At 39.9% G+C, this 26540-nt stretch overlaps 1 protein-coding gene across 5 annotated transcripts in view; it reads left to right on the forward strand.

The window, feature by feature from the left end:
* The window catches only part of LOC126419295 (2-oxoglutarate dehydrogenase complex component E1-like), a 135005-nt gene that overhangs the window by 102545 nt on the left and 5920 nt on the right, over positions 1-26540 (forward strand). For 3 of the 5 annotated variants that reach the window (XM_050086464.1, XM_050086463.1, XM_050086465.1), the window contains one exon: positions 25674-25790. The exons of the other annotated variants lie outside the window; for them this stretch is intronic. In XM_050086464.1, coding sequence (XP_049942421.1) covers positions 25674-25790 — 117 coding nt within the window. The remainder of the gene's footprint in view (positions 1-25673; positions 25791-26540) is intronic. 5 annotated transcript variants of the gene reach the window in all.

A 26540-nucleotide genomic window follows, 5' to 3' on the forward strand; every position in this document is an offset into this window, starting at 1 on the left:
TGAACTCTTAATTTGCTTCATCACAATTAGACACACAACTAATTTTAATGTAGAGTTTACGTCCTCGTCTACAGTTAAAGATTGAATAGTGTGTTATGGCACAAAGGTATTAAACATGCTCCCATCTGACATGAAACAATAAATTGGAAATCTGTACTAGTTCAAAAGAAAATTGGAAGCATCACTTTCACAAACTATCTGATAATTTAGATTCAGGGGTTGAAATTTTGTATGGCAAGTGGTAGTGCTTTATAAACAGGACTCTATTGTTACAGATATAGGTAACTGTTTTCGTTGTGAAATATGTATGTACTCATGTAAATATTAAACTAACAATAAAAGATGAATGATAACTAATTAAATAACTGAGGAAACAGCAGCTCTCTTTACAGTAATGGCTTAACTACCAGTTGATGAGGTTATATTCAGTTGGCATAAGCACAGATAGTATGACGAAGTATATTAGTAGTTTATTCATATTTTAAAAGTTGATTCTCTTTTGTTAACGTTTGCCATGACTCCTTCCACATCTGCAAAGGTCCTCCTCCTTGATGGGTTGTATGGAATACAGTGGACAAATTTATGCCGCAGGAGCTTTCGTCACAGGAGGAAGTTTGTAGATCCATGAACTAGGAAAACAAAAAGAAATTGTGTTAAAAAGGAACATACTTGAACCACCTTCATTTATCTCTTAGTGCAGATAAATCTTAGCAATATAAACTAACATCTGTATCTATGTACACATACTGCAAGCCAAAGTGAAGTGCACAACAGAGGCTACTTAGCATGGTACCACATGTTAGTTTCTTCTTATCTCGATTTTATGTGGGAAACGGGGAAAAATAATTGCTTAAATGCCTCTTCAGTCTTCACGGTATCTATAAGAGTGAAAATTTAAAAATTGAAGAATGTAACTATACTATTTGCTTAGTACTGGTTCCTGAAATTTTGTAACTACGCCTTTGTGGAGCAGTTCGTATCTATCTTCTAGAGTTTACCAACTGATCTGAGATGCACACGACTCAAACCAACCTCTGACCATTCATGCCACTTTTCTTTGTACACATTAAGTATGCCTTTTTAGTTCTGTTTGATAACTACACTGAAATACCAAAGAATCTAGTATAGGCATGCGTATTCAAATACAGAGGTATGTAAATAGGCAAGATAACAGTGTTACAGTCGCTGACAATTATGTATGACAAAAAGTGTCTTGCACAATTGTTAGGTCAGTTACTGCTGCTAAAATGGCAGATTATCAAGATCTAAGTGAGTTTGAATGTTGTTTTATAGTCAGTGCATGAGCGATGAGACGCGACCATTTCACGAGTGTACTGTGAATATCAGGAATCCGGTAAAACATCAAATCTTGGACATTTTTGTGGCTGGAAAACTATGCTGAAAGAATGGGACCAGTGATGACTGAAGAGAATTGTTCGTGACAGAAGTGCAACCCTTTCACAAATTATGGAGATAACCTCATGAATCCGTGGACCCTGCTTGTCAGCAGGGGACTGTTCAAGCTGGTGGAGGCTCTCTAATGGTATAGGGCACATGCAGTTGGAGTGACGTGGAACCCCTGATATGTATAGATACGTCTCTGACAAGTGACACGTACGTAAGCATACTGTCTGATCACCTGCATCCTTTCATGTCCATTGTGCATTCTGACAGACTAGGGAAATCGCAGCAGGACAATGTGACACCTCACATATCCAGAATTGCTACAGAGAGGCTCCAGGAACACTCTTCTTAGTTTAAACACTTCCATTGGCCACCAAACTCCCCATACATGGACATTATTGAGCATATCTGGGATGTCTAGCAACGTGCTGTTCAGAAGAGACCTCCATTGTCTCGTACTCTTACGAATTTATGGACATCCATGCAAGATTCATGGTATCGATTCCCTCCAGCACTACTTCTGACATTAATCGAGTCCATGCCATGTTGTGTTGTGGCACTTCTGCGTGCTCATGGGGGCCTTACACAATATTAGGCTGGTATACCAGTTTCTCCAGCTTTTCAATGTATAATAAGACTGAAAAAATATATAACTGACATAATGGACTGTTGCTGTTGTTATTGAAAAGACAATAGGTGAAATTAACAATGAAGTGATACAATCACATTTGTATTTAGGGAGGTCGACCTTAACTACTTGATATATATGAAAAAACCAAATTGAACATAAGAGTACAGATTGCTTGTGGTGCTTTTGGTGAAGTAAATAGTGTTTGTGGAACTACATTTCCAATGTGACTGAAAGGGAAAGTTGACAGTTAGTGTGTGTTACCAGTTCTGAACTATGGCACGGACTTTTTAATTCAAACTAAGGATACCTTATTGTGCAGTGTAGAAATATATGCTCAGAATTGCTAAGAGAGTGAGAAAGGCACACAAATGAGTGAAGAAAAAACTGGAGTGTAAGGTCTAATTTTGAATGTAATGAAAATGAAATGGAGTAGGGAGTACATTGAGCTAGACGAATGGCGGATAATGTATCAGGAATGTAGTTTGCTGCTTTCCAAGAGACAAAAGATGAAGATGACTGTCTAATGGGAGATAGGCAGATAAAATTGGAAAATGTGCTGGAGCAAAATGGATGCTATGGGCGAGTATTAAGGAGGTCTTCATCCAGCAGCAGATGTCAAACAGGCGATGACAATGATATTAGTGTGTGTTATGTTTTTTCCATCAAATGTTTCTACAGATTGTAACTATACTTATTATTCTCTATAACAGTAATGGAATTTCCTGGTTGAAAAGCCCCTTACCTGTAGTGGACTGATGTGTGGAGCATTGAAACACGCAACAGAAAACAATATTCACACTAGCTTTCGAACTTTGGCCTTTTTCTAGGAAAAGTACACAGATGCACACACACACACACACACACACACACACACACAACTGTTCAGACATCCAGATACACACTGCAATGACCAATGCAAGAATGATAATGGAGTGTGTGTGTGTGTGTGTGTGTGTGTGTGTGTGTGTGGCTATACTAGAAATAGAGAAGAGAGTTTCTTGTTGCGGGTTTCTATGCTCTGGTCAGCTTTGGGTAAGTGATCATCTTGTCGTCTTTTATGCCTTTTATTCCTGATATTGGCTCTACTGTAAGTTGACCACAATATTCTTGCACCTGGGAGTGAGATCGCTTTGGTCTGCTTATGATGAGTTTGCATGTAATTCAAGTTGGCAGTATATGCACAACTGATCTGAAAGCATTGACAATGCAGCGCATTTTCCTTAGTGACCACTGTACTTGCATACTGTAACGTCATGGGGTGTTTCAAATAACAGCCAAGTGCAATAATATCATGTTTTGGTAATATATGTATGATGTAGTCAAACAACACATTGTTTCTTCTGTTAATGTACATTCTGTTAAATTTTTTGTATTGACTGAGATACTAAGCATAGAAATATGCAAGTCTTCCTGGACAGTGTCACCTCTCTTCACATGTGACTGCATCACCCATAAACAGTCATTGTAAATAGAAGATGACTTTCATTCTTCCGTGACAGATACAAACTACTGCTTTCCCTTCTGACATCGTATCTGCATTGAGGAAGACATTTTGTGTTCTGCAGTAAAAATTCCTAAATACAGTTGCTTATTAGAGACTAATTTTCTGTAAGCATAAGTATGCTTCACTGTAAAATTGAGACAAATTGCTGACAAATATGACCCTTCAGGTAGTAACCATCTCACACACACACACACACACACACACACACACACACACACAGAGAGAGAGAGAGAGAGAGAGAGAGAGAGAGAGAGAGAGAGAGAGAGAGAGAGGGGGGGGGGGGGGGAGTAAAGGAAATTATCCAAGGTTTCAAAAGTGTTAGTCCCTTGAACACAAAAGAATGAAGGAAAGGTTAGAGAATACTAAAAAGGGAGGGCAAGTCACATAGACCCCAGGATGAGAGGGGTCTACTTGTAGCGAGGACAAAAGAGAGACAAAGATGAATGGTGGAGTGTCAGACACAGTAGGAGATCAAAGTACATTGGTAAGCACTGTGACAGCTTCAATCCGGAGATGATTAAAAGAGTGAGAAGCAAAGATGAGTTAAGAACAAGAGAAATGAAATGATTAGTGCAATTAAGAACTAGGAGGAACCAAGTAATATGTTGGTGGTGATCTGTTCGGGCACCCATGGCATGTCACCTTTTCAGCCTTTTTCAAAATGCTGATACCATTTGTAAACCGTGGTTTACTCGTAGCAGACTCACCAAGAGCATCTTTAACATTTCTAAAATTTTACTGTACTTTATTGTGTTCTTCCACCAAAATTTAATATAGATTTTCTGACGAGTTGTTATGCAAAATAATTAATTGCTGATATTGCCAAAACACTTGAAAACATTTTGTCAGCCATCAATAGACTAAATGTCTGACATGGCTGACACTGTACAGATTCTTTTCAGACAGGATTACCATCACAACTATGAAAAACATCATGCAAATCAGTCTAATGCAACATGCAGAATCACAAAATTACCATTACTTATTTAACACACTTTGTAGTATTGGGTGGAAAGATCCAATTGGTATGGCTCTACTGTAGAGCTTGTTCAGCAAATGGGTACTGGGGGAGGAGAAGAGTAGTGTTTAATGTCCTTCTGACAATGAGGTCATTAGAGATAGAGCACAAGCTTGGATTAGGGAAGGATGGAGGGGAAAGCAGCCGTGCCTTTTCAAGGGAACCACCCCAGCATTTGCCTTAAGCAGTTTAGGGAAACAGTGGAAAATCTAAATCAGGTTTCAAACTGTCCTGGGTATGGGGTTTCTCCAAGACAGACTGTTCTGTGTCCATTCATGTACAGAGCCAGTTTATTGGTGGTCAGTTCCTATATAAAATAGTGCAGTGGACACATGTTAGTTGTTAAATGTGTGTGATTTAACAAGTCTTTCTGCCTTTGGTTTTCTAGGATATGCAAATTCCCAATATACTGTTGATTTTTAAGTGACCAATACAGTAAGAAAATACAAAAAATTGGTCAGGTGCAAGTAGAACTTTCACTCTGTATAGACAGTTCACGTGTTCCTAGAAGTGAGAATGTCAACAATTTTTGTCTGTTACTGACATTGATACTGGTAATATGTTGGCCCTGGGACTTTTTGCTTTACTTGTACTATTAAACCATGCTTCTTCCATATTTCATGATTCTAGGTCAGCAGGAAGTACAGTACAGATTTCAATGAGCGAGTTTGCAAGTATCGAAATGCGTGACATAAAGGACTGTATTTTGTGTTTCCATTGACTTTCAAGGGAAACATCCAGTCGCACCCCTCTCAGACAGACTATCAAAAACTGAACACAGATCAAGCATGAAAACAGGAGGAAGGTGTACTGAACTGTGAAAAAGCTGCAAAATAGAGACAGTGAATGGTCCAAGGACAGGAAGTGCCATATAGAGGAACATAAATTGACAACGGTGCCGTGGTTAGTGTTGGACTGCAATGTGGGCGAGCCGCAGTTAAACCTCCATCATGCCAATATTGTTGTAATAGTAATAATAATAATAATAATAATAATAATAATAATAATAAAGAATAGGCCTCCGGTATGTTCTGCCAGTCGTAAAAGGCGACGAAAAGAACAAACCACTAATAGGGCTAACCCCCCTTTTAGTGTGATTAGTTGGTTCAGGACAGAACTAAAGAAGCCTCGGACAAGCGCCGTCATGGTCGGGGACGACGCTTGAACCCTATGCCCGCCCACAATGGTAACGACACTGCTAGCCAACTGGAAAATGATTTAAATCCAAATAGAGGTGTTTTGCAGGATATGCTTCCTGCAACCACCCTAGAAGGAAAACAAAGACAGAGGATGAGATGAGATGGTCAGATGAAGTTAATCGACACCTCATGTTCTGTTATTACCAAGCAACAAACCTAGGAACCAACACAACTGGATACAGATCACAAGTATACACAACATTTATTACCAGATACCCAGAATTAAAATTTTTAACAGAACAACGACTAGCTGATCAGATCCGTGTAATAATAAAAAATAACAGGATACCCCAGTCAGAATTAGAAAACATCAAACAACAAGTGCAACAAATACTGGAACAAAATAATGTGCAATCAGAAGAAGAAGAAAATACAGTAATGGACTCAAACATCCCAGAGCAAACAAACAAAGAACAACACGCACCAATTAAACAATCCGAGGAAAACAAAATCTTAAGACAGCCACCAGAACAAGCACAAATAGAACATGAAGTGACACAGATGTTAGATATAGAAGAAAAATTTCAGCTAACATATATAGAATACAAAGACACACATACAGACATTAGACCATTCTTGCATAGACCACCAAATAACCCACAAGTCGAAACAACAATAAAAACTATCAACACAATCATACACAACAAATGAAAACACAACTATGGAAGAGTTACAACTACTGGTTTATATAGGAGCACTCACAACACTAAATATACACACTAGGCAGAGATCAGAACCAACCAACACACAGAAGAAACCCACAAAACCAGCATGGCAACACAGGCTACAGATCAAAATAGAAAAACTGAGAAAAGACATCGGACAGCTAACACAATTTATAAGAAATGAAATCTCGGAAAAAAAACGAAAAAGGTTAGGTAAAATCTCACAACAAGAAGCGACAGAGCAATTAGACGAAAAGAAGCAGAAATTACAAGCATTAGCCAAACGACTCAGAAGATACAAAAAAAGTGAAAATAGAAGGAAACAAAACCAAACATTCAACACAAACCAAAAGAAGTTTTACCAGACAATAGATAACACACACATTAAAATAAACAATCCACCAAACATAACAGACATGGAACACTTCTGGAGCAACATATGGTCAAACCCGGTACAACATAACAGGCATGCACGGTGGATACAAGCAGAAACAGACACATACAAGATGATACCACAAATGCCTGAAGTGATAATTTTGCAACATGAAGTCACCCAAGCAATTAATTCTACTCACAATTGGAAAGCCCCTGGAAATGATAAAATAGCAAATTTCTGGTTAAAGAAGTTCACCTCAACACATTCACATCTAACTAAATTATTTAACAGTTACATTGCAGACCCATACACATTCCCTGATACACTTACACACGGAATAACATATCTGAAACCTAAAGATCAAGCAGACACAGCGAACCCAGCTAAATATCACCCCATAACATGCCTACCAACAATATACAAAATATTAACTTCAGTCATTAAACAGAAATTAATGACACATACAACACAGAACAAAATTATAAATGAAGAACAAAAAGGCTGTTGCAAAGGAGCACGAGGATGTAAAGAGCAACTGATAATAGATGCAGAGGTGACATATCAAGCTAAAACTAAACAAAGGTCGCTACATTACGCATACATTGATTACCAAAAAGCTTTTGATAGTGTACCCCACTCATGGTTACTACAAATATTGGAAATATACAAAGTAGATCCTAAATTGATACAGTTCCTAAACATAGTAATGAAAAATTGGAAAACCACACTTAATATCCAAACAAATTCAAATAATATCACATCACAGCCAATACAGATTAAGCGTGGAATATACCAAGGAGGCTCATTAAGTCCTTTCTGGTTCTGCCTTGCTCTGAACCCACTATCCAACATGCTAAATAATACAAATTATGGATACAATATTACTGGAACATACCCACACAAAATCACACATTTGCTATACATGGATGATCTAAAACTACTGGCAGCAACAAATCAACAACTCAACCAATTACTAAAGATAACAGAAGGATTCAGCAATGATATAAATATGGCTTTTGGAACAGACAAATGTAAGAAAAATAGCATAGTCAAGGGAAAACACACTAAACAAGAAGATTACATATTGGATAACCACAGCGACTGCATAGAAGCGATGGAAAAAACGGATGCCTATAAATATCTAGGATACAGACAAAAAATAGGAATAGATAATACAAATATTAAAGAAGAACTAAAAGAAAAATATAGACAAAGACTAACAAAAATACTGAAAACAGAATTGACAGCAAGAAACAAGACAAAAGCTATAAATACTTATGCCATACCAATATTGACCTACTCATTTGGAGTAGTGAAATGGAGTAACACAGACCTAGAAGCACTCAATACACTTACACGATCACAATGCCACAAATATAGAATACATCACATACATTCAGCAACAGAAAGATTCACATTAAGCAGAAAGGAAGGAGGAAGGGGATTTATCAACATAAAAAACCTACATTATGGACAGGTAGACAATTTAAGAAAAATTCTTTCTAGAACGAGCAGAAACTAGCAAAATACACTAGGCAATCACTCATATAAATACATCGGCTACACCACTGCAATTTCATAACCACTTCTACAACCCTTTAGATCACATAACATCAACAGATACAAAGAAGGTAAATTGGAAAAAGAAAACACTTCATGGCAAGCACCTGTATCATCTAACACAGCCACACATCGATCAAGACGCATCCAACACATGGCTAAGAAAAGGCAATATATTACAGTGAGACAGAAGGATTCATGATTGAAATACAGGATCAAACAATAAACACCAGGTATTACAGCAAGCATATTATTAAAGATCCCAATACCACAACGGATAAATCTGCAGACTTTGTAAACAACAAATAGAAACAGTAGATCACATCACAAGCGGATGTACAATACTAGCAAATACAGAATACCCCAGAAGACATGACAATGTCGCAAAAATAATACATCAACAGCTTGCCTTACAACATAAACTTTTAAAACAACACATTCCTACATACAAGTATACACCACAAAATGTACTGGAGAATGATGAATACAAATTATACTGGAACAGAACCATTATAACAGATAAAACAACGCCACATAACAAACCTGACATCATACTCACCAATAAAAAGAAGAAATTAACACAACTAATCGAAATATCCATACCCAATACAACAAATATACAAAAGAAAACAGGAGAAAAAATTGAAAAATACATCCAACTGGCTGAGGAAGTCAAAGACATGTGGCATCAGGATAAAGTTGACATCATACCAAATTATACTATCAACTACAGGAGTCATACCACACAATATCCACCAGTACATCAATGCAATACAGCTACATCAAACATATATATACAACTACAGAAACTGTAATTATTGATACATGTTCAATTACCCGAAAGTTCCTAAATGCAATATAACACATACCATACAGTTAAAAGGAAGTAACGCTTGATCAAGGTCCGCGTCACTCCATTTTTAACCGGACCTAACGTCTGAGAAAGTGAAGGAAATTATTATTATTATTATTATTATTATTATTATTATTATTATTATTTACATTGTATTGACCAACTAGGATCATGTTAACAACTTCAGTTCCTCTTCTTTCTTTGTTGTTGTTGTTTCCTAGTTTTCCAGTATTCCCCTCATTTTCTCCCCATGAAGTCTCTTCCTTTCTTCTATCCATGTTGTTTCCCGATTTTTTATTTCTTCTGCTTTGAAAGCATTCCAAATTTAGTATATTACTTCTAAAAGGTTTTCTTTCTATTATTTCTTATTTTTTGATGTTGTTCTTTCTAGATCTTTCCTTACTTCTGTAATCCATGCTGTTTGTCGATTTCTTCTTCCAGAAATATAGGGGTATTGTTTTTGTTAGTCTATTTCCATCCATTCGGTAAAGGTGTCCAAAAAAGGCTAATCTTTGTTTGGCCATTACTTCAGATATGTTCTCCATTTTTGTAGATCTCCTCATTACTTCTTGTTTTTCAACCATCTACAGTTTTTATTCTGCCCATTATTTTTCTAATATTCCTTCTTTCCAGTACCTCTAGTCTGTCCATCTTATAATTCATCGTTAGGCATTCAGATCCGTATAAACATTCTGGTTGTACCACTGTGGTGTAGTAGTAGTGTTTTTCTTTTTTTTGGGGGGGGGGGGGGGGAGGGGGGATATGCATTTCTTGTTGTAAATATTTTTGGTCAGGCCATATTCTCTTTCCATATTATTAACTCTTACATCTATTGCAGATTTTTCTAGTCCATTCTGTTGTATAGTCTCTCCAGGATATTTAAATTTATTTACTCGCTCTATTTTACCTATTTGTATTTCTATGAATTTTGGCACATTTTTTATATTTGTCATGAATTTTGTTTTTTCAGCTAAAATTTTGAGACCAGTTTTGTCTAACACCAGTTTTTGTTTCAAATGGCTGAAATACTTCTCCCATAAATTTGACTTTATATATTGTACCTGTTAGTGTTTCATGAATTATATTTGCTAATTTTGATTTGGCACGAAATTCTCTAATGACTTTATCTGTTGTTTCTCTGTCTATACAATCAAATGCTTTCTTGAAATCAATAAATGATACTATTATTAGTTTGCTGGTTAACATTCTGTGGAGAATTATGCACTTCAACTTAAAAATTTGTTTTGCACAGGATTTTCCCTTTTGTAAACCACCCTGATATTCTCCTAGTTGTTTGTCTAAAATATCTACCACTCTGTATTTTGTATGCCATTGGCAGAAGTGACCCTCCTCTGTAATTATTGACATTTTGATAGTCTCCCTTTTTATGTAGCAGGTGGATTACTGCTGTATTCCATTCAGCTGGAATCTTTTCAGTTTTCCAAATGTTCTCAAGAAGCATTTGTAGATCCTTTATGATTTTTGTTTCTGACCACTTCAATAATTCTGCTGTAATGCAGTCTCACCACTTGCTTTATTGTTTTTGAGTGTTTTGATGACTTCATATATATATTTCTAACTGGTGGTTGGAAATCTTCCTCTAGATTTTGAGGTGTCACTGGAAATTCTAATTTATCTGTTGGAACTGGACAATTTAACAGCTTTTTTGCTAAAATTTCACAATTTTCTTTGTTGTTTAATCCCATTTTGCCATTTTCATCTTTGAAACAAATACTTGGTGCCTGATATCCTTTAAGTAAGTGTTTTAAAAGTTTGGTAAAAATTGCTGGTATTATTTTTGGTGAAATTTTCTTCTATTTCAATAAGCTGAGAATTTTAAAAGTTTCTTTTGATTTTCCGTGTTATTTTTTATGTTTCTTTTCTCTGTTGTCTGAATTGTTCAAGGTCTTCCTCATTTTTTGAACATCTCCATTTTCTCCATTTTTGAGCTCTTTGTATTAGTGCTTCTTCACACTCCTCATTCCACCATGTCTTCTTTTTATTCTTGGCCAACCCTAAAGTTTTCTCTGCTGCTTGGGTTATTTGCTCCCTGTTGCTCCTGCACCACCTACTTCAGGAGCAACACTCCCCCACAACCATTGGGGATGTCCGTCCCCACTTCTAAGCTGGAGAAGCTCAGACAAAATGGATATAGACTGCTCAGGCAAAAAGTCTGTGGCAGCAGGTGACCCTGAGGCATAAACTGCCTCATTGAATGTTGCATGCCTTCCCAGTCTCATGATGATGTCATCCTCCAGTGGAATTGCGGCTGTTAAGCTTTACACCTGCTTTGTGCATTGCCCTCCAGGAAAACCCTGCCCTCCGCGGCTATAAGGGATACTACAGGAAGTGTAGCGACTGTAATCGAGTGTCAGGTGGAGTTTGTGTTTGTCATAAACTCAGTCTGTAGTGAACCTGTGCCCCTTCAAACCCCTCTTGAAGCTGTGGCTGTCAGAATAAGGACGGCACAGGAAATAACTGTCTGCAGTGTATATCTTCCTCCAGATGGTTTAATATCCCTGAATGTATTAACTGCACTGATTAACTCCCTAAACCTTTCCTTTTGGGAGATTTAAACACCCATAACACCTTGTGGGATGGCAACGTGCTTATTGGCCGAGGCAGATACGTCGAAACTTTACTGTCTCAGTTCGACCTCTGCCTCTTAAATATTGGGACCGCCACACATTTCAGTGTGGCTAGAGGTATTTACTCGGCCATTGATTTATCAATTTGCAGCCCAGGACTTCTCCCATCTATCCAGTGGAGAGCACATGATGACCTGTGTGGTAGTGACCACTACTCCATCTTCCTGTCACTGCCCCGGCATCAAGCCCATGGATGGCTGCCCAGATGGGCTTTAAACAAGGCGTACTGGAAACTTTCACCTCTGCTGTCACCATTGAATCTCCCCTACATGGGAACATCGGCATAAGCAACACCTTTCATTGGAGCGCCTAATGTGCCAGCTCCGTGCTCGTGTTTACCAACTTATCAAACGACGGAAGCAGCAGGAGTGTTAGGAAAGATATTTCTCAACCATTGGGTGCCGTACGTCACCTTCCCAAGTCTGGGCAAAGATCAAATGTGTTTTTAGGTACCAGACCCCAACAGGTGTTCCCGATGTTAACATAACTGGCGTGTTATCTGCCAACACAGACGTGATTGCTGACCACTATGCTTGAGCCTCTGTGTCGGAGAATTACCCCCCAGTCTTTCACACTCTCAAACAGTGGCTGGAAGGGAAAGTCCCTTCATTCACTACACGCCACAGTGAATCCTATGACGCCCTGTTTACAGAGTGGGAGCTTCTCAGTGCCCTTGCACAGTGCCCCGACACAGCTTCTTTACCAGATCAGATCCACAGTCAGATGATTAAACACCTCCCTTCTGACTACAAGCGACATCTCCTCGTCATATTCAACCGGATCCGGTGCGATGGTGTCTTTCCATCGCAATGGTGGGGGAGCACCATCATTCCGGTGCTCAGACCCGGTAAAAACCCACTTTATGTGGATAGCTATCGGCCCATCAGCCTCGCCAACATTCTTTGTAAGCTGCTGGAACATATGGTGTGTCGATGGTTGTGTTGGGTCCTGGAGTCACGTGGCCTACTGGCTCCATGTCAGAGCGGCTTCTGCCAGGGTCGCTCTACCACTGATAATGTTGTGTCCCTGGAGTCTGTCATCCGAACAGCCTTTTCCAGATGCCAACACCGGGTTGCCGTCTTTTTTATTTACGAAATGTGCATGACACGACCTGGTGACATCATATCCTTGCCACATTACACGAGTGGGGTCTCCGAGGCCCACTCCCGATTTTCATCCACAATTTCCTGTCACTTCATACTTTCCGTTTCCAAGATGGTGCCTCCCATAGTTATCCCCATATCCAGGAGAATGGGGTCCTGCAGGGCTCTCTATTTTTAGTGGCCATTAATGGTCTAGCAGCAGCTGTAGGGCCGTCTGTCTCATCTTCTCTATATGCAGACAACTTCTGCATTTCACACTGCTCCACCAGTACTGGTGTTGCTGAGCGGCGCCTACAGGGAGCCATCCACAAAACGCAGTCATGGACTCTAGCCCATGGTTTCCGGGAGGACGACGGTTCAATCCCGTCTCCGGCCATCCTGATTTAGGTTTTCCGTGATTTCCCTAAATCACTTCAGGCAAATGCCGGGATGGTTCCTTTGAAAGGGCACGGCCGATTTCCTTCCCCATCCTTCTCTTACCCGAGCTTGCGCTCCGTCTCTAATGACCTCGTTGTCGACGGGACGTTAAACACTAATCTCCTCCTCCTCCTCCTCCCATGGTTTCCAGTTTTCCACCGCAAAGTCGAGTGTTATGCACTTCTGTCAGTGTCATACCGTACATTCGGAACCAGAACTTTACCTTAATGACGATTCACTCACTGTAGTGGGAACATAACGATTCTTAGGACTGGATTTCGACGCCCAATTGACCTGGCTTCCTCACCTTCATCAGCTTAAGCGGAAGTGCTGGCAGCACCTCAGTACCCTTCGCTGCCTGAGCAACACCAACTGGGGTGCAGATCGGTCTACGCTGCTGCACTTCTACAGAGCCCTTGTTCAATCCCCCCTTGACTATGGGAGTTTGGTTTATGGTTCGGCGGTGGCCTCAGTGTTGCATTTACTCGACCCAGTGCACCACTGTGGTGTTCGCCTAGCGACAGGACCTTTTAGGACAAGTCCGGTGACTAGTGTCCTTGTGGAAGCACGAGTGCCTCCATTGCAAGTTAGGCATGCACAACTGCTGGCCAGTTACGTAACACACATTTCATTCAAGTCTGCCAATTCTACTAAATGCTCAGGGAGTTACGAATAACTTGAATTGGAATGATCACATAGATAATGTTGTGGGCAAAGCAAACCAAAGACTGTGATTTATTGGTACAACACTTAGAAAGTGCAGCAAATCCTCTAAAGAGACGGCTTATGCTACAATTTTTCATCCTGAGCTAGAGTATTGCTGTGTTGTATGGGATCCTTACCAGGGAGGATTGACGGAAGACAGTGAAAAAGTTCAAAGAAAGACAGTTTGTTTCGTATTTACACAAAATAGGAGAGAGTGTGTTCCGGATGTGATAAGAGAGTTGAGATGGCAATCATTGATATAAAGGCATTTTTTGTTGCAATGACATCTTTTCCTTTAATTTCAATCACAGTCTTTCTTCTCTAAATGTGAAAATAATTTGACACCTGACCTGATAGGGAGAAATGACCATGGCAGTAGAAAAAAAGAAATCTGAGCTCACACAGAAAGATTTAAGTATTGGCTTCTCCTGCATGCTGTTCAGGAGTGTAACGGTAGAGAAAGTGTGAAAGTAGTTAGATAACTCCTGTGCCAGGCAGTTAAGTGTGAATTGTGTAGTCATGTGAATGTAGATTGAATTGCACTCTTTCTTAAATGTGACAGTTCTATATCCTTCTTTCCCAGTCTATTTCTCAACTTACTTTCAGAAAGCAGCTGCTAGAAAAGGGGCAGGTTCTGATGTTGCTACCCTGACTGTCCTTGTTTCCACATTTTACTTGTGCTCATGCCATAGCAACAACATGCATTCCTTGCTCGTATTTTGTTTACCATTTCAGGATACAGCCCCTTCTTTGCTGCAATCATGCTGCTGATAAAATCATTGGAAAAGCTATTCTTATCCCTTATTTTACATAAGCAGCCCAGAGTGGTGTTGGAAGGGCGGAAGGAAAGTAGAGCAAGAGTGAAGTGTTGCCTGGCAGTGTGTGCAGGGAATAGATGATAGCCAGATAAGGCTGCCAGGTCCAATGTCATGATGTGGGGGTGGGGGTGGGAGAGGGAATGGGAGGCAGTAAAGGAGAGGAACAGAGAAGAGTAAAAAGTGGTGCACAATGAGTGTGAGGGGTTGTGAATTGGGTGGAGGTGATAGGATGGGGGGACGGGGGGGGGGGGGACTGGTGAGTGGACTGTATGGGGACAGTAGGTTATTGTAGGTTGAGGCCCGGATGATTTTGAGAGTGTTGTAAACATAACTACCATGTACACAGCTCAGAAAAACTGGTGGTGGAGGGGAGGGTCCAGATGGCCCAGATTGTGAAGCAGTCATTAAAATCCAGCATGCTGTGTTCAGCTGCTTGTGTGGTGACCATTCAACCTGGTGGACAGCTGGTTGGTAGTCACAACAATATATGAGGGTTGGAACTTTAATAGTGGCAACTATCTATTTACAGCTCATACAAAATAAATGTTTCAAAGTTTTAATGACCTTCGAAGTATTCACTAGCATTGTGTATAACATGTTGCCAGCGACGTGGAAGTCTTAGGATACTCTTAGCAATGCCAGTTGTGTTGACAGTTCGAGCAGCGCGGTCTATTGCCCGACGAATTTTAGCAGTTCTGAACTGAATGCCGTGAAGTGTTTCCTTCAGTTTAGAAATCGAGTTGAACTCACGAGGGCTTAAGTCAGCGGAGTGCGTAGGTGGTATAGCACTTAGCAGCCCTATCAGTCAAACAAATCAGTAACAGCTTGCACTGTACGTGCTTGAGCAATGTCTTGCAAAATGATGGTCAGGTCCTACAGAAAGTGTCATCACTTCTGTCTCCAAGCTGTTCATTTTTGGAACACAACCTACGGCCAGCATAGAGACAGAAGTGATGACTCTTTCTGCAGGACCTGACCATAATTTTGCAGGACAATGCTCAAGCCCGTACAGTGCAAGCTGTTACAGATTTGTTTGTCTGATGGGGCTGCTATGTCCTATCCCATCTACTGCAGTCCCGACTTAAGCCCTCGTAATTTCTGTTCAGTTTCTAAACTGAAGGAAACACTTCATGGCATTAGCTTCAGAATTGCTACAAATTCGTCGCGCAATAGATCGCGCCACTCGAACTGTCAACACAACTGGCACAGATAAGAGTATCCTAAGACTTCCACATCGCTGGCAATGGGTTATACACAGTGCTGGTGACTAGTTTGAAGGTCAGTAAAACTTTGAAACACGTATATGTTTTGTACAAGCTGTAAATAAATAGTTGCCACTATTAAAGTGCCAACCCTCGTAAAAAGCTGTGCAGTGATTGCAGCGGAGCCGATATATGATGTGACTGCTTTCACAAGTGGGCTGGCTTCTGATGGAGTAGGATTAGCCAGTGACAGGACTGGAATAGGAACTGCTGGGCCAATAGATTGGCAGGTCTTGTGTCTGGGTCTTGATATGTTCCCTGTGACAAGGGGTTGGAATTGGGTGTGGCATAGGGACTAAGATGATAGGGATGTTGGATGGGTGACAGAAGATGACTTTGGGAGGGTTGGGAATTGTCTTGGGAAGGACATTAGTCATTCCAGGGCATATAATCAAAGCCCTAGCAAAGGATATCATTAAGTTGTCCCAGTCTGAGGTGTATTGATTGATGAAGGGGTGCTCCTTTGTACTTGGTTCATAGGAGTGTCGGAGAATTGGATGTGTGGGGACATAGGACAGGAAAGGTGTTTGCAGACTAGGTATGGGGAATAGTACCTGTCTGTGAAGGCCTTTGTGAGACCTTCAGATGCTGATCGAGGGAGTTCTTCTTATTGATGATTCACTCTCCCTGGGTGGCCAGGCTGTATGTGAGGGATTTTTTGGCGTAGGGACAGATGACAGCTGTCAAAATGCAGATACTGTTGGTGGTTGGTGGGTTTAATGTGAACAGAGGTGTGGATGGAGCCATGAGAGAGGTCGTGGTGAACGTGGAAGTAGGTGGCACGCTGTGTTGAGGAGGACCAAGTGAAGCAGATGGGAGAGAAGGTGTTGAGGTTGTGAAGGAATGATGATAGGGTGTCTTGTCCCTCAGCCCAAATCATGAAGATGTCAGTGAACCTGAAGCAGACCAGGTATTTGGGGTTTTGGAAGGCTAGGAAGGTTTCTTGTATATGACCCATGAACAGGTTGGTGTAGGAGGGTGTCATGCTGGGGCCTATGGCTATGCCATGGGTTTGTTTGTATATCTCCCTTCCAAGGAGAAGAAGTTGTGCGGGAGGATGAAGATAGTAAGGTGTGTGAGGAATGAGGTTGTGGGTTTGCAGTCTGAAGGATGTTGGAAGAGGTAGTTTTCAGTAGTGGTAAGGCCATGGGCCTGAAGGATATCACTATATGGGGAAGTGGCATCAATGGTGACGAGTAGTGATCCAGAGGTAAAGGGGTGGGGATGGCAGAGTGTCAGTGAAAAAAGTGTTTGGTGTCTGACTTGAGAAGACTAGATTTGGGTCAGTAGATTGGAGGTCTTGGTCAGTGAGGGCAAAAATCCTTTCAGTGGGAACACAATAAGCAGCTGTAGTGGGGCCATCCAGGATTGTTGGGTTTGCGGATTTTGGAGAGCATGTAGAATTTGGGTATGTGGGTTGTCATAGGGGCGAGAAGGGAGAGGCATCCAAGTTAGAGGTTTTGCGAAAGGCCTGAAGCAGGGGTTGGAAATTATGTTGGACTTCTGGGATGGGATCATTCTGGCATTGTTTATAAGTTGAGTCATCAGACAACTGGCAGTGGCCATCCTCCAGGTGGCCATTGCGATCCATAGTGACTGTGGTGGAAATTCTGTCTGTAGCAGGGTGATTTGATCATGGTCTGTTTTGAGGCTGTTTGTGGCTGTCCTTCGTTCTGCTGAAAGGTTAGCATTTTTAGGAAGGGTCCTGGGGAAGGATGATGTGGCCAAGTTGGAAGTAAGAATTTCCTGGAGGATGAGCAGTGGCTGGTTATTTGGGAGGAGGATGGGTCACTGTTGGATGGTGGCATGAGCTGGGAGAGGCAGGGGTTGGTACTGGGACAGGTTGGCTTTGGTTGGAGGGATTAGTGGCAAAGAAATGTTCCCATTGCAGGGATTGAGAAGGAGAGTAGATATTTGACAAGTCCAACATGGTTAAATTTGGATGTGGGCTTTAAGGTGAAGCCTTTGGATAGGATTGAAATTTCTGTGGGTCTTAGGATTTTGGTTTGTTGTGGCTCTTGGTTTGGTGAAGTATTGTTAGGGAATTTTGAGAGATGTGACAAGTGGAAAAGGTCAGCTAGGCAGGGTCTGGGTGGTATGAGGGATTGACGAGAAGCAACACTGTGGTTAGGAAGGGTGTTGGATACTAGTGCCCCAAGGCGGCAGTCTGATGTCATTTAGCTGGATAGCTTACGGAAGTTTATGAAGTTGTGGGTTTCACAGTAGTAGTATCTTGAGGAGGAAGCAGAGGTGGGTCTGGGATGCCTTTGCCATGGGGAAATATTATTATTATTATTATTATTATTATTATTATTATTTTTTTTTTTAAAGCACCGGATTTGTGAGGGATAATGACTAGCAGAATCTGAAAAGGTGAAGGGCATTGTGAAAGGAGAGGTAGGATCCAGAGAAAGCAATTTTTACTGTTAGGCATTTGGAAAGGGTTCCATGGTTTAGGCAGCATGTAAAGAACATTATGTGGGACAGAGTTTTAATCAGGGAAATGGATAGATTTCTGAGCTGGAGCCGTAGTCCATTGCGGTACGGACGGAGTTGGGGAAGTGGGCAAATGAAGGCATTTGTGGTTGTGAGGGGAGCTGGATAACAGAAAATAGTGTAAAAAAATGTACATTTATCAACAAATAACTAAAACCCATACAAAAAGTATGAGAAAAAGGATGGAATGGATGAGTTATGGAAGTATGAACTTAATATAAGGGTGTGGCACATGTAGGTGTGGAAAATAACATGCAAAAATAAGCAACAATGTAGGAGGAAGTGTGATCAGTAGGAATAATTATCAGTGGGAAGAATTTGGGTCATGAGATGCTGCATCAGCAATCATCACAGTCACATAACCGTGTGTTGTGTGTGGATGAGACCATAGCTGCAGTGTGGCTCGAAGTTGTAGCGTGTGCTGTTTGCAATCCAATAAAATAACTAAGGAAAGAATCAGTAGAATAATGCTTTAAAGAATAGTGACAAAGGAAAATATCACTGGGTTGTGGGATGGAAGGAAAGCTTTTGGGTGAAATGAAACAATAGAAAATCCAGGTTGGAATATCAACAATATTATGAAAAGGATAGGTTGCTACTCACCATGCAGTTGGGTTGTAGATAGGCACAACAAAAGGACTATTATGCATTGAGCTTTCTTCAAAAACGAAAGTATTCAAACAAGCAAGCACACCCCATGCTCACATGACCACTATTTCTGGCTGCTCTGGCAATGTGGCCAGAATACAATGCTGCCACATCAGTGGGATTTTCCTATAAGAGATAGCATTGTAAACACATTGCCGATATCTGTAGCTGTGCATTGCCTGTAGTTTGGCATGCTCTTTGCAATATTATTATTATTATTATTATTATTATTATTATTATTATTGTCTTTTCTTATGTAAAGCATGTGAGAAAGACTCAAAAGTTTGTACAGAAAAACTCTAAATGACAATTATTGTAACTGAGTATATAAGTGGACAAGGAAAAAAAATTCCCAGATCTCCCGGTTAAAAATAAACTACTTCTGTGTTAAGTGACAGTATACTTTCCCTTGGAACAGTAAAAGTTATCAATCATTTTAATGGCTATGGCTTTATATGGCGACTTAGAATTCCCCAGCACTTTAGAAAACAAAACTCGGAGGAGAAAAAAACATGTTTCAGAAAGTTCTTTGATGTGCAGCTACATGTTTGCATATTTTCATATTACAAAAGTATAAATTTGAATTCTACCAAACACCACATGTTGCAAACAGGAAAAGTTAATGGTTTAAATTAATATACATAGTGTTGCTACAAGAAAAGCAAAGCTTTCATGTATAATATTTGTCGCAAAGATTAATGAGCTACAAGAAAAGCTAAGCTTTCACATAATCTTTGTTGCGCTTTTTACAATTTAAGATATATCACACAAATGTGCCAGTAAAATGTTAAATACCGACATAAATCTTTAATCTTCTGGACTCAAAATTCTTCTAAATGGCTTGCCATCAGAGTGTTGATTTTTGAATGAGAGTTAAAGGCTCTCTGATTTAAGAAATTCATTGGACATTCTCACACATAGTTCATCTTGTGTAAAAGGAAATTTACTTTGAAAATAACGCTTTTCAAACCACAATTCGCAATATTTTCCCGCGATCTGTTGGAAATAGATTTGTTTGAGCAGTTGACAGAGTGTGCCAGATAAGAGGTGTCACCACACTTGCGCAGCTACAATGACGTAGGAAGCCCGTGTGTTCGTATGTGTCAAACTTTAGAAGATCGTACGTTATGTTTTAAAAGAAACAAGACGTCAGAGGATACTTGAGAGCGGTGGATTGTCATGAACCATACTGAAATGAATAATTCGGCTTAAAGTGCACATTTGTATGTGGAGATTCCCAACAAAGTACCGTATTTACTCGAATCTAAGCCGTACCTGAAATTTGAGACTCGAAATTCAAGGTGAAAGAAAAGTTTTAGGCCGCACCTCCAAATCGAAACAAAGTTGGTCCATTGTAATATGAGACACAATTTAGGTTGAATGAATGACGATACAGCTACAGCAGTTTGGTTCGAGTTGTAAGCTAAACAGTTAAGCTTTACCAGGTAGCCATTGCTGTGCGCCAGGTGCTCCGTTCGTATTTATACGGGTACCCTTCCTTTTTCACGTGCGTCGTCTGGTTTGAATTGATTGCTTATGTTTCTTTGATCTGATAGGTGCCATTCTCTTTGTGATATGTGTTTACGTCACTCTAAGCTGAAAATGCATTACTGTACTGTCATGCATTGTTTGTCGCATTCTGATAATGAGTGTTTACGACCTGTCGCCGCTCGCGGCATGACTTGCGTTTGTGCACGCTACCGGCAGCTAACAATTTAAAAAAAGAGAGAGAGAGAGAGAGAGAGAGAGAGTGAGAGAGGGGGGGGGGGGGGGGGGATCGTCTCATTAGCAAAACAATGACAAGAGACTGCTATTTGTTGTTACTTGCACTGCTGCTTTCATTGATAATGATCAACAAGAACCAAATAATAGACTGCGTATGATAGATGATGTTGTGAACGAGAGTTTAGCGAAAATTTTTCTCTGTTTGAAAATCTTTGCAGATGCCTCTTTAGTACATTACATTCTACACATAAATTAGTCATCTTAGATTTAAAAATCTAGTCAATTGCCGTGCTTCATTTCTGACTGTATCACTATTAGGCATAAGAATAATACGAATATAAACATGACATGATATGTATATTCTTCTGCGTTTGCTGTTGTCTCACTCTAGTTTCGTAGTTTATTAGGCAGACAGGATTTAAATGAGTTAGCAGCATACACGAAAGAATACATGGCAAAATGTTTATATTCGTATTATTCTTATGGTGAAGAGAATACTGCATGTGATTCACAATTCATAAAAGTTCCTATAAGGAACCATCTCTTCTCACAGGTAGGAAAAAATTCAGAACGTAGAGTTGGCCATATTGACAAACATCCCCAACAGTCTTGCCAGTTGGATTTTCGTAGTACATTGAAATGCTGCTACATTCGAAGATGAACAATACGGAATTCGTATTTACTTCGTTGGATAATGTATGCAAATGCAGTGGTCGAAACTCGGAGCGGAGAATAAAAAGCTCGTCTTCCACCTTTTTTAAAAATTTATTTACTGACGCAGAGGTTTTGTCGCCAGTATTTATCTTTGTGCCTGCAAAGCATGCCTGTGTAGCGCTACATATATTCGACGGCAGAAGTTAGTTGTGGCGGCACCTACCAACATTTTTCAGAACTTTTGCTCACTTTGCACTCAATTCTAAGCTGCAGGTGGTTTTTTGGATTACAAAAACCGGAAAAAAAAAGTGCGGCTTGGATTCGAGTAAATACAGTAGGCCTCGACCTGATATTGAGCTTTTCAGTGTGGTTTTCAGCATGTAAATTTTCTTGGAGTACCAGTACTGTATTATGTTATGTTTGGTTCTTTATTATGGCATAATGCCATACGTGCTAGAAGATGAAAACGTGCACTTGAAATGCAGTGAACAGTTGAAATTAGCCAATGGTGTGGAATTAAACACTTCATTTCAAATAAATTGGCTGCCTCAGCGGAAAAGAAAAACAAAAGCTGAATTTCTTTAGCAAAGCGACAAAAATAAGTTCATTGTTCTGCAAGGCGATTAATGCTTGACTGTCAGAAAGGTGGAAATAAAATAAAATCTGAAACTAATAACATATTTTAGCCTTACGTAATTATATGAATGTATTTTAATTCACTTTTTTTTTTTTTTTTTTTTTTTCCCCCCCCCCCCCCCCCCAAATGAAAAGAGAGCAGTAAACGAAGAGGAAACAGCAGTCACTGAATGTAAAAGCACAGATCCCGTGACGTGGAGCCCCCCCCCCCCCCCCCCCCTTCCCCCTCCGTATAACTGACTGCTCTGGGCAGCAGCCCCAGACCTACAATGTTTCAAACCAGGGCAATGCTAGATGGTCCCCCCCCCCTCCCCCCCACTAGCACTTGCAATAGGACATCATAAATTAAAAAATAAAGACTTTTCAAAAATATGTTCATTTTGAAGTGCACATTTTCCGATGAGTCTGATGCACAAAACAAATTACTTCGAGGAAATGTAAGATGTGTTATTTGGTCTTAAGTGTGCCAAAATGCAGTGCCACGCCTATTCACACAGCTTTCTTCTGCTGCACGTCACTATAGTTCTCACTGTGGAACTCAAATGTGTATATTTGGTAATGGATCCCATCAAACGTCCTGGGGTGCCTCTCCTGCTCCCAGTCGGCCGGCTTGACATCCTGCCCCTGTTATTTTTATGTTCTCTGTGACATAAAATTAAATGTAGGATACATAAAACTAGTAGACAAGAGACAAGCAAGACAGTACACATTTCTTCAATCATTAGGTCCTAGTGTCTCTCTCTCTCTCTCTCTCTCTCTCTCTCTCTCTCTCTCTACCTACCTATCTATCTTGCTACAGCTTTACATGGCGTGCTTGTGCTTTCCTCTCTGTGAAAGAATCTATTACCTCATCAAAGTTCGTCAAACATTTTGCTACATGAAAAATCAAAATGTTGATGTCTAATACTGAAAAAGCTGTTATTACAAATAGTAACCCAAGACTAACGTGGTTCTCGATCTGATTACGTTTATTTTGTCACTGTCTGCTAGATTAAAAAAAATAGGTCTTTCTAATATTGCAGCAATTGTAACTCACTTATTTGGTGTGTGGCTGTTTTGGTTATAATGGTCATTTTTATAATACAGCAGAATATAATTGGCGAAGTACCAATATGAAATGCCTATTTGGCCTACTACAATCAAAAAGCTTTAAGTTAGGAAATAGTTTCTTATTTGATTCATACGCTCAGTTTCTCAAGCATGAGATTCAAAAGTAGTAGTACTAAATTTTTATATAAATTTGGAATCGTCATATTCTTCCATAATTTCTTCTCCTTCCTCGTTCTAACAATCAATCTTCTCATCACAAATTCTGTAACTATTCATACCATTGTCAAAACTCATTCTCTGGTTAACTCTGCTAACCCTGCCAAAATCGCCAGTTTAGTTATCCAGTGATTATTCTCTGGTTAGGTCTTATGAGTTCGTACAACATGTTTTCCACACTACTCCCAGAATAGAACTTACGCGGCTGCTAGCCAGGTACTGTACAACTTGTTCTTTCTAGTGTTGCAATCTGGCCAAAACTTTTCTGTCAAAATTTCATTTTCTTGGATACACCAAGAAGATAATACATAATGTTTCTTACCTGTTATTTGTTAGTCTTTTATTTCCAAAAAATGGTTCAAATGGCTCTGAGCACTATGGGACTTAACATCTATGGTCATCAGTCCCCTAGAACTTAGAACTACTTAAACCTAACCAACCTGACATCACACACAACCATGCCCGAGGCAGGATTCGAACCTGCGACCGTAGCGGTCACGCAGTTCCAGACTGAAGCGCCTAGAACCGCACGGCCACATCGGCCGGCCTTTTATTTCCACTCTGGTAGTCTGAATCTATGGACTTCGGTAGTAATTATAACAATGCTGATCATTCGCATACCCAATCAATCACATAAACAAACAGCAGTTGGCATTCGCCCATTCGGCTTTATTCCGCTCAGCTCGTGTAGCCCCATCTCCTTTTGTCTGCAGGAAAGTGTATTTCTAGATGCGACAAGGATTCCCCTGGCAAACACATCATGTTCACTATGCACACATTCAAAAATCAACTAATGATTAATTCAGAAATCAACTTCAAATGTGTTCAAAAATGTTCAAAAACCAACAGGGGTGCATTTCAAAATCATTTGAATAATCAATAGACTAATGTGTGCTAGATGCTAAGCGCTTTGTGAAACAAGGTTTTTTTCATCAAGAATATGATTTCGCCCCCATCTGCAAAATCGCCGCCCAGTTCAGATACCCTGGTTTGCTGCTTACGCAGCCAACAGCGACATATGTATAGCCAGAAGTGGGAGAACGTACTACTCATAAGCGACTCAACTGTGCGTGCACATCAGCCCGCTTGTAACCACTTAAATGAATCTAATGTAAACAGTTGTGATGTCGTGCTCATCGGAGGTAACTTATTGTTACGAAGCATTGCATAGTGTTCCTAAAGCCTTTGACACATTTTGCTGATGGCAGACGCTTGTATGAGCACTGTGTTTTTTTTTATATGGCTCATTTCCTTTGCAATTTAAGTTTTATTCTCTTGTCCATATTTTGTTGCAGTATTATTCTGCAGTAGTGGGATAAAGTAATATCATTTGTTAGGCTATCGGTTCTTACCAGTCAAAATTACATAAAATTAAATGAATACTAAAACAATGAAAAATTCCCGGAATTCTAAAAACATTCCTGGGTTTTTCCAGGTTGCCCAGGTCATATACACCCTGTGTAAACTTGATTATATCAAATAGTTGATTTTTGTGTCAGATAGTTCATGTTCACTGTTTTAAAGACAACTCCTGCTTTATTCTCCAGAAAATGGAGTACTCTCACAAAATCGTTTTGTTTGTTGCGTTTTATGATACATATTTGTATTTTCCAAGTGCAGTCATAGATTCTCTCTCTCTCTCTCTCTCTCTCTCTCTCTCTCTCTCTCTCTCTCTCTCTCTCTCTCTCTCTCTAGTAGCACTTCAGGCAGGGAGTGATGTTTTGTGTGTGTGTGTGTGTGTGTGTGTGTGTGTGTGTGTGTGTGTGTGTAGGAGGATGTTGTGATTTGCATGCATACAACACAAATAATGTCTTGTTCTTGTATCTTGCTACTAACTGGGAAGGGTGGTTGAAAAACACCACAACTGATTGAAGGTGAAATTAACACAAGATTAGTAACATAATCATAGTTATCCATTACAAATGCAGGTGTTCATGAGAAAATAAAGCCATCTTTCTGTAGTATCTAATGTGAAATTGTTATTTTCCTTATACATTTCTGTTTGCATTTCTGTATATTACATGTGGTTGAACATTTTGAATTTGGTCATGATAGGAAAGAATTTGTGATTACTGCATTTTCCAGAACGCCTGAGGTGCAGCACGGTGGGTTGTTTAGCAGGTTCTTTGGCAGACAGTCTGAACCCGCTGAAACTGAGAGCTCGAAACTTCACCCTCCCTCTTCTGCAATCAGACAAATTAGGTGAGGGGTAGTATGGGATTTATAGCCAACAATTTGTATAATAAACTTCTGACCTGCTTCACTTATAATTAGTAACTATATTACAGAAGCTAAGTTATGGTGTATTTTCAGTTCTGGTCCCCTGTTAAAGTATCAGTGTAATGTAGCAGCTTTTGACTGGGATCACTAAATTTGTTAAGAGTGTACAAATATTTTCTTACCTTGTGAATGGCTCATGATTGTTCTGTTGTTCAACGAGTTTTTACTCATTTGGATAGTACCACTATAGATGACTTTCTTCAACAATGAAAAGGTTTGTAACACTACTGACAATTTTATCATAAAAGATTTCACAACTGTCCATAAGAAAGGCTGATGCAAATTTGTAGAATCACAGCTTAAACTTATTAATGAAATTCCACAGCAGCTACATCTACCATCTACATATATATTCTGCAAACCACTGAGAAGTGTTTCGCAGAGGGTGCTTAAAATTTATGTGTTTTGGGGTTTCTTTTCTTCCCATTGCAGTCACATATGAAGTACGGGAAGAGTGACTGCTTAAATGTCATGTTCGCATAATAATTAGTCTAGTCTTGTTTTCAAAGTACCTTCAGAATTGATATGAGGGGCTGAAGTATCCCTAGACTCTTCACTTAATTCTGGTTCTGGAAGATATTTGAGTAGGGTTTCATAGGATAATTGGTGTGCATCTTAGTGTGTCTGCCAGTGCAGGGTTTTATAGTATTTCATTGATACTCTCCTGCAAGT

The sequence above is a fragment of the Schistocerca serialis genome, chromosome 9 (assembly GCF_023864345.2).
Source record: "Schistocerca serialis cubense isolate TAMUIC-IGC-003099 chromosome 9, iqSchSeri2.2, whole genome shotgun sequence".
NCBI lineage: Eukaryota > Metazoa > Arthropoda > Insecta > Orthoptera > Acrididae > Schistocerca > Schistocerca serialis.